Consider the following 16,149-nt stretch of genomic DNA (forward strand, 5'->3'; position numbering starts at 1 on the left):
GAGACTTAAGGGCTTCTTTATTTGGCAACTTGTAGATTATAACATGGGGAAACAGTTTGATTTAAATCAAGGATTATGAAGCAGAAAAAATGTTTTTGAGATTCTAAACATTCACATACATTATCGGAATTCAAATGATAAAAGTGAGTGAATTCGGGGATTAAATACACTCAGATATTCATGTTTTATAGCTTGCTTGTTTACCAACAGTAAAGAAAGTTGGCAAAGGAATCTGAACTGATTTGGAGAATGAATAACACGCAAAAATTTTAAAATTCAGATTGTCACATACGGTTTGATACCAAATCAGACATTTTACTGTAATTATATAATTGCAACTCTGAAGGCATTTACTTATATTTGTTACTCAATAGATAGTAACTACTCATTTGTGCATACAGCCACCTTTTCTCACTCTCACCGCTACTCATCCACTTATCAACATTGCCATACTGTGGAAAAAAATATTTTAAAATGGCGTTTACAACAAGTGCCTCAGTTGCCACTACTTTTTTTTGTAAAAGGCACTACCAACTCAGAAACCAATGATGTCCTTACAGACAGAGAGGGGCATACGCTGCATGGCTGACACATCTATCTTGATATTGGTACAGGGTCCAACCCTCAATACACTTTCAAAGGCTGCAAGGTGAGCGTTGACACTTGAAATGTAGCCCAAACAATAAAACTAACCCATGTTCTGCCTGTTACCATATCCACGTTTATGAGTATCTTTCCAGTCATCCTTTTCACGTGCAATTCTCAGGGACTGTTCATCGTCAGCCTCGTTATCGCTTTCAGCTTCTTCTTCTTGATCAACTAGAAGAAAGCTTTCAAGATCAATTTAAAATCCACCAATTAAATTTGAGTTAATTATATATAATGAAACAGACATAGTGGTTGTGAGGTGTACACAAAATGCTCAAATATTCATCCTTCACCTGAATTTTATTGGCTAGTTTAAGTTGATGTGGATACCAATGCCACTGGAATAAGGGGGGGGGGGGAAAGCTTGGTTCTCCTAATCATTGTAAAATAATAATTGCAATTTATGCATGGATATTATTATTGTGGCCACTTTTGGAAGTTAAGCATAAAATTTGACATTTCTGTGCAGTAGCAGCTGATGAAATTTTAATCCAAGGTCCTCCTTCTCTGGTCAGAAATGTCATAGGATTATTTGCACCTAGTGTGAAGTTAGATACTTGGTGGAAAAAGCCTGACAAGGGTCACCACCAAGTGTTAGAAAAGGACTCCAGAAGTACTCGTGTGGTTTCAGATCTCATACCATTGGAGAGGAACTCTTCCCATGGGCCTCACTATGGGATTAGGAATTATCAAGCCATGGAAGTGGGAGGACATTCAAGGACTCAGCAGACTTGAAGTTGTGTGCGAAAATCTTAGGAGGGAGGTAAAATCTAATACTTAGGTGGAAACATTTACAGTGTTGCCAAAATCTGGCACTACTATTGACAGCAAGACTGATCACTGCAAGAGGGCAATGTCCTTAGCAATAGCATCTTTAAATCCATTTGTTCCTTTTCTCTATCATTCCCCCATATTGCCTCCCGTCTCCAAGTTGATGGCTTTGTTCAAAAGCACCAAAACACAAATTTTCTTGTTAAAACAGTGACTGGATTGAAAGACAGAGTACGTTAGATTTCCTGAAGTACATACCATGTGGTTGAGGTGGTGACTTGTATAGCTTCCCAAAATACATAATTTTATATATATAGTAAAATCCCCATCATCTGGCATTCAATCAACAGGCAACCGGTTAAAAATTATCAAGGAAATAAATAAATTAAAAAATAATTAACAATAAATATCACTTTAAATAAAAGATTAAAATGGTAAAATTAAATGTGCTCTGAAGCAACACAACCCCCTGGGAGCAAACATTCAGCCTTGGTCATACCCAACCTGCAGCAGCTGTTTGAATGAAGTTTCAATAAAGTTGAGTTTGAATAAAATGGCAGCACCCAGGACAAAGAGCCGATTGATGCTGCTTGCTGCTGGGGAGACTTTCTCAACAGGTCTCCCTATCCCCGCATGGTAAGAATCTTTATTTAGTGTATAAGTGTATTAGTAAGCCTTTATCTGTAAATGTGGGGGGGATGGGGGAAGAGGGTTAATTAAAACAGTGGTACAATTAGCGTAGCGGCTAGCGCAATCCTGTTGCAGTGCTCATGAATGTGTTTGAATTTAAAGGAAGGTGAGCTGAGGGCCTGACTGGGACAATTGCATGGAGGTGAGCTGGGTTACACCAAGGGCCTGACTGGGACACTGGCGTGGAGGTGAGCTGGGTTGAGCCGAGGGCCTGACCAGGACACTTGCATAGAGGTGAGCTGGGTTGCGCAGAAGGCCTGATCGGGACACTTGCGTGGAGGTGAGCTGGGTTGCGCAGAAGGCCTGAACGGGACACTTGCGTGGAGGTGAGCTGGGTTGCGCAGAAGGCCTGAACGGGACACTTGCGTGGAGGTGATCTTGGTTGTGCCGAGGGCCTGACTGGGACACTGGCGTGGAGGTGAGTTGGATTGCACTGAGGGCTTGACCGGGATATCAGAATGAAGAGTTGGTCGATGCTGCTCACTGCAGAGGCAACTCTCCCTAACGGTCTCCCTAACCTTACCTAGTAAGTCTATATCTTTACTAGTACAGGCAGTTCCCAAATTACAAATGAGTTCCATTACCTGGGTCTGTCCATAAACCAAATTTGTACACAAGGCAGAACAAGTTCTTACAGTTCTTATTTAATGTTCGTGAGATAATAATATGCGCATGAGCCAATGGGGGAACAGCCCATTCGTAAGTACAAGTTATTCGTAACCTGGACATTCGTAACCCGGGGAGTGCCTGCATTAGGCATATTAGTAAGGCTTTATCTGTAAACTTGGGGAGGGGTAGCTTAATTATGAAGACAGCAGAGTTAGTGTAGCAGCTAATGCAACACTGTTACAGTACTAGCAACCTGGGTTAGAATTTTAATTTTGTAAGTTATGGGAATCACTAATTACATTTTGCACCGTCTTTTTTCTTTTAAATGGTATATTCTTAATGCAAATGTTTTAGCTATTGTAAGAGTGAGTCTCAGTCAACTGGAAAATCTGCATTTCCAGCATCCGCAATCCCCATAGGTGTTGGGTAATGGGTGGGGGGGGGGTGCGTGTACATGGACATGCACATATATGTGTGTGCGTAGTGTAGAAAATATACACATATACTGAATATACATACACACAACATAAATATGCATGCACACATACATGTGTGTATGTATATATGTATTGTGTACAAAATACATAGACTTCTACATACACACACACATATATATAGAGAGAGAGAGGGCATGTGTATAATTTATGTCATTCCACCACATGAGCAAATTCAATGTTAATTGCTTTAAACAGCCCTTTTTCTAGTTCAGGTGGTTTGTTGTCAGTTACTTAGTAATTATTTGAACAAGAATTGATTCAAAGCTATGCACATGCCCTTGAATGCAAGAGACAAGATTCAGCTTATTTAAATTCCCTCAAACTAGTCCAAACAACAAAAACTCCCAATGGTAAATAATTCTTCATACAAGGACAGAGCAGAAAAATATTTTAGAATATGAACAGAAGGTTGCAGTGATTTGATTTGTGTTGAACATGATTTGCAAACAAATCTTTTGATAATGGTTACCAGATAGTAAAATGAACTGCAATGGGACCTCTTGAATTAAATGAACTGTTCCTAATATATTTAACATGAAAGACAGAAAGCAAACTTTATATGGAATATCATTATTAATGAAGACCACTTTACATTACACTCCTTGATTAATATACAGTAATTTACTTTGTTAATGATCCAGAGATGCACCATCAGTAGGAAATATACATTAACTGTTGTAACAATGAGTTTGTTTTGTTCTTCCTGATAAGGCTGGAGAACAATCTCTAAGCTGTCCACAGTGAAGATCATACACAGTGAATATGTAGTGTTACACTTCAAAAATAATAGTGCAAATGAAAGAATCACTACTCTATTTTGAATATTGTAATGTCAATTTAAAGATTGAGTATCCTAGCAAAGCCAATGTATTAAACTATTATGGATCTGAGAAAAGGAACGTATAGAACGAATACAAAACCACACTTTTTGGAAGAAACTATTCTTACCTGGACAACTTCTTGGAATTCCTTGATCAGGGAGGACACCCTGCTTCTTATGCTGCTCATACCAATCATTAACAGTCATGGTGGGAATACTTGGATAACCAAGACCAAACACCCTAAAAACAAACATCATCAGGATATTAATCCTTTAGACCAGTGGGTCTCAACCTTTTTCTTTCCACTCATATACCGCTTTAAGTAATTCCTATGCCATTGATGCTCTGTGATTAGTAAGGGATTGCTTAAGGTGGCTTGTGAGTGGGAAGGGAAGGTTGAGAATCACTGCTCTGGACCCAATTGTTACTGAAATATTTTGCTTGAGAAAAATTGTCATTGGCCCATTTCCTTTGGAGTTAGGAAACCATGCACATAACGAGTAATAAGATAATGTAATAATAAGATGGATGTTTTTGCCCACCAGATGATGAAAATAAGTAAGCAGGTGTAGCAAGAAGTTAAGAAGGCAAGAAGATTCACTATACACCATGGCAAAATTGGACCTTGAGCACTGTGTGTAGTCTAAGTCAGAGGAAAAATGTTCTTGCCATGGAGACAGTACAGTAAAGGCTGACCCAACTGATTCCTGGGGCAGAAGGGTTAACAAACGAAGAGAGATTACGCTGTATTTTGTAGATGTTGGAAGGTAATCTCAAAGATTCAAAACATTCTAACAAGACACACCAAGTTCAGGAAGGATGAGATCCAGGGCCTGGGATGATAGTCTAAGGATAAGAGTTGATTCACATAGGACTCAAATGAGAAGAATAATTTAATTAGTGATTTCACCGCAAAAGGCAGTTGAAGACAAATCTTTAAAATCATTCAAGTAGCATTAAAATGCAGTTCTTAGGGCTAAAGCATTCAAGGAGAGAAAGTAAGAACTGTATATAGAAATTGGATGATCCACCATGATCACGTTGAATGGTGGAGCAGATTTGAAGTGCAGACTAACTTGCTCCTATTTCTGCACTTCCATATTTGGAAGATGAAAACTGCTACATTGGAAATTAATGAAAATAATGATGCAATTTGGAGAATACCACACAATGCTATCTTGTCCTTAGTGCTATTTCTAATGGACAGCATTTGAAATTGACCACAAAGTAAAACTTGCAGCAGATTCTTAATTTGCAGAGCAAAGTAAATTTGAGGATTGACTTGGTCAAACTTAAAACATTTACAACGAGACATTATAAACACTATAGCAAGTTAGAACCTTAACATGTTATTGAGTTGGCAGTTTATAACAGATTCTGTCTTGGAATTTTCAACTTCAACTATTAAGATGAAAAAAAGTTCTATAACTATTGTTTGCATGCCAAGTATGAAAGCAATCGACTTCATTCAGACAAAACCGAAAAGATGAATATCCATAGAGATTGTTGGACGTATCAAATGAACTACAAATGTGAATTGTTATTCTAAGTTTTACATTCTGTGCAAAATATCAAATATAAAGTGATAGAGCTGAGATAACTTGGATGAGCAGTAAAAAGCAACTTTGAATAAACACAAAAGCTGCAGATGCTGGAATGTTGAGCAAACAAATTGCTGAAGGAACTAAGCAGCACCCATGGGTCAAAGTTGAGTCAAAACTCTTTAAAAGGTAAAATTAGATCCATAAAGTTGGTAAGAAACTGGGGCAGTGGTCCAGAGGTGATAGAACAGAAAATATGAGAGGTGAGGTGACAAGGTAGAAGAAGAAACAATTAGAAGGGGAGGAGATGGGAAGAAATGTTAGAGAGAAAAAAATGAGTATAGGTGGAAGTAAACAGATGGAAAGAGTGGAATTAGATACAGATGGGAGTTCCCTAAAATTGGAAAACTCAAATGTTCGAGTCAATGATTTAAGGCTATCCAAGAGAAAAATGACATGTTGTTCCTCAAATTTACATTTAGCCTCACCCTGACAATAGACGAGGCCAAGGACATATATTGTGGGAATTGCTGTGTTAGTTAAAGTGGTTGGCTGCAGGAAGGGCAGATTTGGACTCTTTCACTGAACTCCTATGTTTTATTTGTAAGTTTAAACTATTTATTCATTTGGATTTAGCCACTATAAAATCACTTGAAATTTACCTTGGCCAGGACAAATACAGAAAATACAAAATTTAGCGCATGTACGTGAACGTCAAAGAGGGACAAGAGGGAGTATGATTCTTTCAAATTGATAACCAGATATGGAAAATGGCCACATAGTAATCGCTTGGGAGAAATGTGAATTTAAAAAAAAACAAAATAAAAAAAATCATTTGGGAGAAGTGTGAATTAAAAAAAAAAATTAAAAATTGTTTGGGAGAAGCGTGCATTAAAGAAAAACAAAGAAAAAAGCTCCTCATTAAATTTTAGATCTTTAAATTACTATTTAATACAGACATCGAATTTTTAAATAGCATTCTTGCTTACACTTACTTGGCCTCAACTGCATTTCGAGTAAGGATAAAAGGTTGCATTGGAGGTCTTTGAGGTCGAGTAACCCGAGGCTGAATAAGAGAGAAAGATCATTGTCTCAATAACATTTTCATATTGTAATATTTGTTGAAAATTTGACTGAAAACTTTTTCTAAGCTACTTTCAAATTTGAACTCTCATCTGTAGTTATAAACTGTGTTTGCATTAAAAATCTTCACAAAACTTCACTCTATTATAGCTTTAAATATCCTGCTTACAAATCCTTTAAAGAAATTTAAATATTTTTAAAAGTTAGCTCTGCAATGACTATTTTATAGGATTACTTTCTAAAAGTACGCTTGGTTTCAAGACTCGTTATTAGAAGTGATCTTGCAGTTCTTATTTTCCTAACATTTACTCTTGATTCAGTTGAAGCAATAGTTTGAGTTTATGATGGCAAGTTACAAGTCAGTGCTTAAATGACAATACCATTTGAGAGGCTCTTATAATGCATTTTGTCTTCTAAAATCAGAAAACAATACTTTAAAAAAATTCAAACAAATGATTAAAATTATTTGTGGCTTGGCCCTGGAACCTTCCCTCATGTAAATATTTATGCCCTACACTAACTTTACCATTTGTTTTGCAGAAGTTTGAAAATTCAGTAGATTTTCATCTTGATTCAATTCTATTCTACGTAACGATCGCAGGTCAAACTGGTCCAGTGACCTTTTAAAAATGTTTTCTTGTTAAAATAATTTTATCTTCATGTCAAAACTCCAAATGTAGCACAGGAACCATTTTTATATGAATAAACAACTTCTTCATTGAGAACCAGCTTCATCTCCATAAACACAACTTCTCCCTTTTCTAATCATGGATTTCCCAGCAGTAGTACTTCACAACACACTCAGCACACAAGGTCAAATATTAGAAGAACATGAAGTATAAATTCATTGTCCAGTTAAAGCAGAAATAATACAAAATGTTCACATTATATTTTACTAAAGCCTTCCCATATTTCTGACTAAACTCCCAATCTCAGTTATCTAGATGCAAACAAGTGAATTCATGCTTAATTACAGAATAGTTACATTCCACCAGCTTCATGAACAAACAATATGAAAAATATTGGATTTGGGAATGATACATACAGCATGGTGTCCAGTCCTTCCAGCCCATGAGCCACGTCACCCAATTAATCTACAACCTCAATATGTATATTTTTTTGAAGGATGCAAGGAAACCGGAGCACCCAGAGGAACCCCATAGAGAGAAGGTACAAAATCCTTACAGACAGCACTGAATTTGAAACCAGATCACTGGTGCTGTAACAGCTTTGCGCTAATCACTAAGCTAAATGTGCCGTGATAGGTAAAACTTACTTGAGAACTTGTAACCATCACCTTAAAATAAGCAAATTTGAAACCAAACCAATTATAACATTGGAGAAACACAGAAGCCACAGCTGTTGGAATCTTGAGCAAAGAATTGCTGGGTAGCATCTATGGGTAGAAATTGTCAGTAAACGTTGAGTCAAAACCTTTTAATTGAGACTTGATAAAGGGATTCCACTCAATGTGGACTGATAATTAGAATCCATGAATGGTGAGTGACTACAGCAATTCTTCGTTTGCTCAATTAAAATGGAGACCTAGTTTCTTTCAAATGACAGCAAACTATGACACTAACTTGAATTCTTGATGAACTCACTTTGTTTCCTTTGACTTCCCAATAACTTGCATTCAAATTGAGCCTTTATCATAATAAAATGTCTTATGGTAGTACTATCAGATAAAATTTTATAAAACACTTTAGTTAGGCCACACTATTATGTATAACTCTGGATGCCTGTAACAGGATGGTGTGAAGCCTTTGGAAAGAATACAGAAGAGATTTACCAGGATGCTCCCTGGATTAGAGAGTTTGAGCTTTAAGGAAAAGTTGGACAAACTCCAGTTTTGTCTAGAAGCATCATAGGCGGAGGGATGACATGATGGAAGTTTATAAAATTATGAAGCATAGATAGTCAGTCAGAATCTTTCTCCCCCAAGGTGAAAAATATTACACACTAGAGGGCATGCATTGCAAGTGGGGGAGGGGAGGAGAAAGAGTTTAAAGAAGATGTGTGGGACAAACTTTAAAAAAAATACACAGAGAATGGCAAATGCCTGGAACAGGCTGCTGGGGGTAGTAGTGGAAGCAGATATGACAGTTGCATTTAAGGAGCTTTTAGATAAACAATGAAACAATGAATATTCAAGGAATAGTGTCATGTGCATGCATAACTGTGGCTTATTTTGGGCATCATGTTTGATGCACACATTGTAGGTTACATTGCCTGTTAAAATTTAACAGTGATCAAATCCATCCTCGTGGCTCAAACATGTTTAACGAGCGTCTTAGTAAATTTGTTAACTTGGGACAGGGAGTTAAAGGAAAAGTTAACAATTTCCATGTTTATGGACTGAAAGTTTTTGAAAATAGAGTCTTATCCATGAAACTGCCAAGGTCAACAGATTTAACAGCTGGAGGAGTTTAAAGAGATAGAATTTTAAAATTTTAGGAGTCTAAGATCAGGGTTTTTTTTTTGGAAACACTCTTTTTGTCCATTCCTGTGGTTTTCTTCAGCTTGAAGCCCATCAGTAAAACAAACACTTACTTGTTTAGTTTCTGCCATTCTTTTTAAAATTTCTATTTCTTGATTTATGCTCTCAATCTCTTCCAGACTTGTGCTTATCCACTTTTGTAAATTCAATAGATAAAATTTCCTTGTCTGCTCGTCGTCTGCTTTTCCATTGCATATAACAGATTTAATCTCTTTTAATTTGGCTTCAGTTTCTTTCTTCATATTATATCTGTTTGAGAAAAAAAAAGAAAATTATGTTTTGAGTATTTCTACACAAGGTGCCACAATCATTCAAAGATCAGTCCCAGAAAACAAAAAAAAAAATTAAAATAGTACCTTTCAATTTTAGCCTGCCTTTTTGCTGCCATGGAGAGTAAGCTGGATTGATTTGAAACAGTAGGTCTACTGGGATCAACACTTGCTTTATCAGTTTCTTCTTTATTTTCTGTAATTTGGGGGAACTCAAATGTCATGACATTATAATCTTTGCAACGCCGCAAGAAGTCCATGTAATAGACTCGGGCCTTTTGTACATGTTCAAGTCGCTTTGCAGAGTTCCCTAGTTTCATTGTAAGAGCTCCCAGTAACACAGGCAGCAACAGGTACTTGACATCTGCAGTGGCAATTTCTTCTAACTCTTCATTTCGACTGTAATAGAACCACAAATTTAAAAAAAAAATCTAAATTATGATGACAAATTATACAATTTCACATTTAAGCCAACTATGATAAAATAACTTGGGGAGTTGCTTGATGGATTGGGCCGGTGAGCAATTTGGGAGGTGATCCACTCTATCTGCTTATGATGAGCTTCTGTGCACTCCAGACAAATTGCTCCAAGATCCTTAATCCTTCTTTGAGCAGAATTGGCACATTTTCTACAGGTGGACCATCAAAAGCATACTCGCTGGGTGCATCACTGTGGTCAGGGAAATGCTCGGATTAAGATCATAAGTGAAAGAAGGCAGTGAATGCAACTCACAAGCTTCTCTCCCCTCCATGGTAACACACTGAAAGACACATAACAACTCAGACACTCTTCTCCCTGATGGGAGAAGGCTTAAGAGTGTGAAAGCACACACCTATAGGCTTAAAAACAGTTTCTTCCCTGCAGCCATTGTCCCCTGAATAAATCACAAGTGCTATATCATGCTTGCTTGGTGCTAATTGACTGTCCTTTTCGTTATAATCCTATACACTTTTTACATAGCTGCATAAATGTTACAGATAATCTGTTAATGTTTGCTGAAGAACCCCTCTCACTGTACTATTTATGACAAATAAGTTTAAATGGACCTCGAATTCCCACCAATCACATGGACGTTTCAAGAATATTCTCTCAAATGATTTCCTTCGATTGCCTATTAATTTCTTGTAATGAGGATGGCACCTGGTTGAGAATGTGAGGTGCCAACGACATCAGAGCTAATGGTTGTACAACACTCTCACCCATTAAAACAAGTTCAATAACAGAATGATTTTCCGTCACTGACCATTAACAACAAGTTTATTTGCGTACATAAAAGTATTTCAAAATCAGGTGAATTTAGGTTTTTTTTAAAAAAAAGTGGAACATCACAATTAATGGCATGCTTAATCAAATCCCAAACTCACTTTGCAATTGTAATCTTGACTACGGGGTGGGAGTGGCAGTATTGGTATTCGGAACCATTTCTTAATATTTGAATTTTGGCTCTAGGAACTTTAGAATTTGTTAGGATCTTTAGAATTTGTTAGCAAAGAACTTGTTTCCATACTATAGGAGTCCAGACCAGCTGAACTCAGTGTAGACTCAGGTGTAGCTTATTTTTCAAAGGATTCTGGGTCACCATGCAGAAGGGGTGGTCCAAGTAACGTGGGTGGGGAATGGGCACAACTTTTGACGAATTAATAAACTCTTAATTGCTGAGAGTAAAGACACCTTCCAACCAGACAATACACCACTGCAACCAAATGCCTGCTGGTGGTCGACCACGTGGTCCCCCCCGCCCGCCCGCCCTTTGAGGAACATTGTGAGTGCGCGGTCCGAGTGCCAGCTCCGGTCGCCGACGGGCTCTCCCGCTCGGTTTACCTGAACAGGTCCAGCTCGTTCACCATCCGAGTGGCCTGCTCCAGCAGCTCCACCCCCCGCCGCACCTTGCGCTGGAAGGTCTCCGAGTTGGACGACTCGCTGCTGCTTTCCACCTCGTCGTGCAGCTTCCAGCCGCTCTCGAAAATGTCGGAGAGCCTTGGCATCTCGTCGGACGAGGCCGTGGCCGTCGCCTCATCCCCAGGCTCCAGCTTCCCCGCAGCCGCCGCCATCGCCCGGAGACGGAGTTGCCCTCACTGCACATGCGCCAGCCCGCAGCGGGTGGTCAAGGGCGGGTCGGACAGTGCCACCTGGCGGTGGGAGTCCCGCGTTCAAAGGGAAGGCACCTCGACACCCACTGGTCAATCACATTGGTTCCAGGAAACAATTGAGGAAATTTAAAAAGAAAATCACTTCCAATTAAAATGCTTCTCTCACCCCAAAACAGATGGAATAGAGTGAACATGGGACGTAAGAAGATGAGAAATAGAAGCAAGGGTAGGTCCTTCAAGTCATCTAAAACTTTAGCTGGTTCTCTTTTGCACAGTTACTTAGTTTTTCCAGCATTTTTCAGTTTCTGTTTTCATATCATTTTTTTTTGTTTTTAACTGCACTCATATAGCTCTGGTCTGCCAGGCTAAACCCACACCCTTATTATGACACAGACCAAGAAGCTAGTTGTCATGTAACTGCCCAGCATTGAGTTATTTCTACTCCTTTGTTCTTCATCTCCTGACCTTCCAGTTTACTGAAAACTAACTTGCATCCCTCCATCTTTCCTAGTTCTGTCGAGGGGTCCATAGTATGAAACTTTAGTTTCCACTTCCACAGATGCTGCCTGACTTGCTAAGTTTTTTTTTTGCAGTACTCTCTGGTTTTTATTTCAGATTGCCTGCATCTGGAGTTTTAAAGAAATTCTCACTGTTAAAATGTGCAAGTGGTTTTTTTTTCCACCAGTTGCCTTTGATGCTGACTGGCTTTACAATATTACTCAAGTAAAAATTCAGATTTCAGATTATTATTAGAGTGCATACATGACATTACATACACACTTGAGATTCTTTTTCCAACAGGCAAAGTAGAGGGGATGATAATGTTAAATACTGAATTGTAGTCAATAAAGAGCATCCAGATGAATGCATCTCTGCTGTCCAGGGCTCTGTGTAGAGCCAATGAGATGGCATCCGCCGTAGACCTGTTGTTATGATAGGCGAATTGGATATAACCAGGTCGCCGTTCAGACAGGAGCTGATACTCTTCAACACCAGCCTTTCAAAACATTTAATCACTGTTAATGTAATTGCCTCTGGTCGATAGTCATTAAGGCAGGTTACTGCACTCTTCTTGGGCACCAGTATGATTGATGCTCTCTTGGAGTGAGATGTTGAAGATATCTGTGAATACATTGGTAAGTTGCTCAGCACAGATTTTTAATACTTGACCAGGTACTCCATCCAGACAGGTGGCTTTCCTCGGATTCTCTCTCCTAAAGGCAGAATACACGTCATCCTCTGACATGGACAGGAGAGCATAATGAGGGGTCTTGGGGTGCTGAGGTGTGGTTCTTCACTGTCACTGTGTTCAAATTGGGCATAGAAGGCAATGAATTCCTTTGGGAGTGAAGTATTGCTTTCTGCTACTGCATTGGATTTGGTTTTTCAGCAGGTTATGTCATTTAGGCTCTGCCACTGCTGTCGGGTGTCCTTTGTTATTTCCATTTTCATTGGAATCTCCACCTGGGAAATGCTGAGGATTCTGCAAACCATATATGTATTGGCAATTTTCAACTTGCATATACTGCATTGATAAATCAACTCCCATTCAGGATACCTGAAAGTATGAAACTTAAACAGTGATTATTCCCCACTGTGCCATATGTGTCCAGCAACAATGTTTAAATATTAGGAAATTGAAATGATAATTAAAGTATGAGATTCAGAATTTATTGTCATGAACATGTCATAGAATTTGTTGTTTTGCAGCAGCGTCAGAGTGTAAATATACCTATAAAATTACATTTAAAAGTAAATAGGTTAGTGCAAAAAAAAAAGTGAAAGTGAGGTAGTGTCTGTGGTTCATTACCCATTGAGAAATCTGATGGCAGAGGGGAAGAAGCTGTTTTTGTGCCGCTGGGTGTTCATTTTTTGGCTCCTGTACCTCCTCCTCAATGGTAGCAGTGAGAAGAGGGCATGGCCTGGGTGTTGAGGGTCCTTGAGGATCGTGGCTACCTTCTTAAGACACTGCCTCTTGCGGATGTCCTTGATGGAGGGCAGACTGATTCCCATGATGGTGCTGGCCAAGTTCACAATCCTGTATTTTCTTCTTGTCCTGTGCATTGGCACCTCCATACCAGACAGTGATGCAACCAGTCAGAGTGCTCTGCATGCCGCTGGTGAGCATTCTTCATGATTGAATTGACACGGAGGCCCCAAGACAGATCCTCAGAGATGTCGACACCACAATCAGCTCTTTGGTTTTGCCAACGTTGAGTGCAAGGTTGTTGGTGTGGCACCACTCAGCTAACTGGTCTATCTCCTTCCAGTATGCTTCCTCATTGCCATCTGTGATTCTGCCGATGATTTTGGTGTCATTTGAAAATTTGTTGATTTCATTTGAATTGTGCCTAGCTATACAATCATGGCTCTATAGCGAGTAGATCAATGCATCCTTGAGGTGCACCTGTTGTGATCGTCAGTGAGGAGATTTTGTTTCCAATTTTTATTGTCTGTGGTCTTCTGATGAGAAAGTCAAGGGTCTAAATACCTTTGTTGAGTAGAACATCTGCGCACATGTTAAACTGGCAACTCAATAAGCTTCTTGCAAATGGTGAAGTGGTGACAATTACTCATTGGTTGATGACAGAGCAGATGTAAAACCAAACAGCTGACTTATGAACACATGTTTGTAACAGGTAGTTTCGTTTGTATTGGGAAATTGCAGGTGTACTCTCATTAATGAATGTGTTCTCTAATCCTGGCTAGCTTGCAGACTACATTGTCAATAACAAATTTTAATGTTTATTTTTATTTTCCAAATTATTCGATGAACTAGAAATGATTGGGACAAAATAAATTAAGGGGGTGTACTATGATGTTGTACAAGGTTATATATCAGAGCTTGAGATTAATGACATTAATCAATGGCATTTCATTTCATAAAACTATTGCGATAATCTCTGGGTAGTGGTTTTCTATTTAAAAATAGCACTATTCCATTCCAAACATCAGCTTTCCCATTTGCTTCTTTAAGTCACATCATTGGGTGAGCACAATTACTGAGAAATGCTCAAACACGTTTCTCAGAACATTCTATCAGTCTTGGTGAGATTTGAATTGGCTCCATTGTCCAATTTCTACATCACTCATATTCTCATCTTATAAAGTGTAATTCTCATATTTACACAGATCCCTCTTCATTTTGAGGCATTCACATTGCACAGTTTCTGGGTAGAGAAAAATAATCAAGCATTAAATAAAATAACTGATTTTATTTATAATACAAAAAATCTTTTTACTCAAAATCATTATCTCATTTGTATTTTTCTTACAATAAGAAACTCACAAATTAAAGCAAAGCCTTCATTATCCAGCAAATTTCCAGGTTAGATAATAGAAATGGATGGATAATTGTGTCCCAAGTATTGTTCTTACAGATATGATATAGCAATAGCCTGGAAAAGGAAATGAAGAAAAATGCAGCACAAATAACACAAATTGCATGTAATCTATCTTCTCGATTGAGGTGGATTTATATCAGACAGGATGAGATTAATGTTAGGAGACTCTGCCATAGGAGAACATCTTGCAGCAGACTCTGCTTCATGAAATTGCCAGCAGTTAAATGGAACATGGATAATAGACACTCTACAATTATATATGTAATAATTTTAATTTCAGATATATTAATTAGAGCTGCCATTTAACATAATTTTAATCACGAGTATCAAAAAATAACCTGATTTCTCTTCACATATTTCTCCATGTGAATTACAAAAGTGCAATTATAATGTATAGCAGATTTTTTTTCATTGTCAATGCTATATTGCAGACAATGCATCAGCAATTTAAGAAAATGAACATTCTGAAATCTAGAGCACAAAGAAACCCTGTGTCTGCAACTGAAACATAACCAGGCAGTCTCAATACCTATTGAGTGGCTGTGATGTGACTTGTAATTGCTTTAGTATTTAAATTATTCATAGATAACTGCTAAACTTAAACCTAAACTTACTCACTGTTCCATTAGGGAAAGGCAGAAATAATGCTTTTGAAGCAATTGGTTTTACAAAAGTGAAAAATGGAGCTTGAAAATTAAAGGGAATACTAAAATCTTGAGAAATAAAATCTCTTTAAAATTTGGTTCCTGAAACATTTTAGAAAATGAAATAAAAATAAAATCCCTGAAATTCAATTTATTCATTAAAGGGTAAAACACGTGTGGACACGTGATTGAAGTAAAAATACACCATGCTGGAGAGATTCAGCAGATCAAACCCAGTGTTCTTTTTTTTTTATAAACTTTATTTAAGATTTTATAACATATAGGATTACATTAAAAAAATTAAGAATAAAATAATAAAATTACAATACAATATCAGTAATCTAAATAAACTATACCCTCCCCAATAATTATTACACATTAATAACGCAACTCAAAAACCCAGTGTTCTTTATGTAGCAAACATAACGGACGTTTTGGGCTTGAGCCCTTCATCAAAGTATTCATTAATACAAGTTCACTTTGATTCCTCTTCCATTTCATAAATAATCCCAATAACTCAAAAACGTGCATTTGATTGATTGGAAAGATTCATTGGAAAGCAAATTGAAAAAAAAATCATTATAATAAGAAACAGTTCCTACTCTTCAAAATGGTAGTTAGTGAATAACTTAATTCTCTTT

At 37.8% G+C, this 16,149-nt stretch overlaps 1 protein-coding gene across 1 annotated transcript; it reads right to left on the minus strand.

The window, feature by feature from the left end:
- Positions 1-11,512, minus strand: igbp1 (immunoglobulin (CD79A) binding protein 1). The gene is made up of 6 exons (XM_069892885.1): positions 11,252-11,512; positions 9,517-9,828; positions 9,214-9,409; positions 6,573-6,643; positions 4,164-4,276; positions 1-819 (listed from the first exon to the last, which is right to left on the minus strand). The coding sequence occupies exons 1-6, from the start codon at positions 11,479-11,481 to the stop codon at positions 689-691; spliced, it is 1,053 nt and encodes a 350-aa protein (XP_069748986.1). The 5' UTR covers positions 11,482-11,512; the 3' UTR covers positions 1-688.
- Positions 11,513-16,149: the final 4,637 nt, after the last annotated feature.

Source organism: Narcine bancroftii, chromosome 8, assembly GCF_036971445.1.
Source record: "Narcine bancroftii isolate sNarBan1 chromosome 8, sNarBan1.hap1, whole genome shotgun sequence".
Classification (NCBI taxonomy): Eukaryota; Metazoa; Chordata; class Chondrichthyes; order Torpediniformes; family Narcinidae; genus Narcine; species Narcine bancroftii.

What these genes read in the sequence shown, in the direction of transcription:
- igbp1 (XM_069892885.1), bottom strand. Translation starts at nt 11,481, where the DNA reads ATGGCGGCGGCTGCGGGGAAGCTGGAGCCTGGGGATGAGGCGACGGCC. An exon ending in AACGAGCTGGACCTGTTCAG is followed by an intron (nt 9,829 to 11,251) that starts GTAAACCGAGCG and finishes GTTCTATTACAG; the next exon opens with TCGAAATGAAGAGTTAGAAG. An exon ending in GAATGGCAGAAACTAAACAA is followed by an intron (nt 6,644 to 9,213) that starts GTAAGTGTTTGT and finishes TCTCTTATTCAG; the next exon opens with CCTCGGGTTACTCGACCTCA.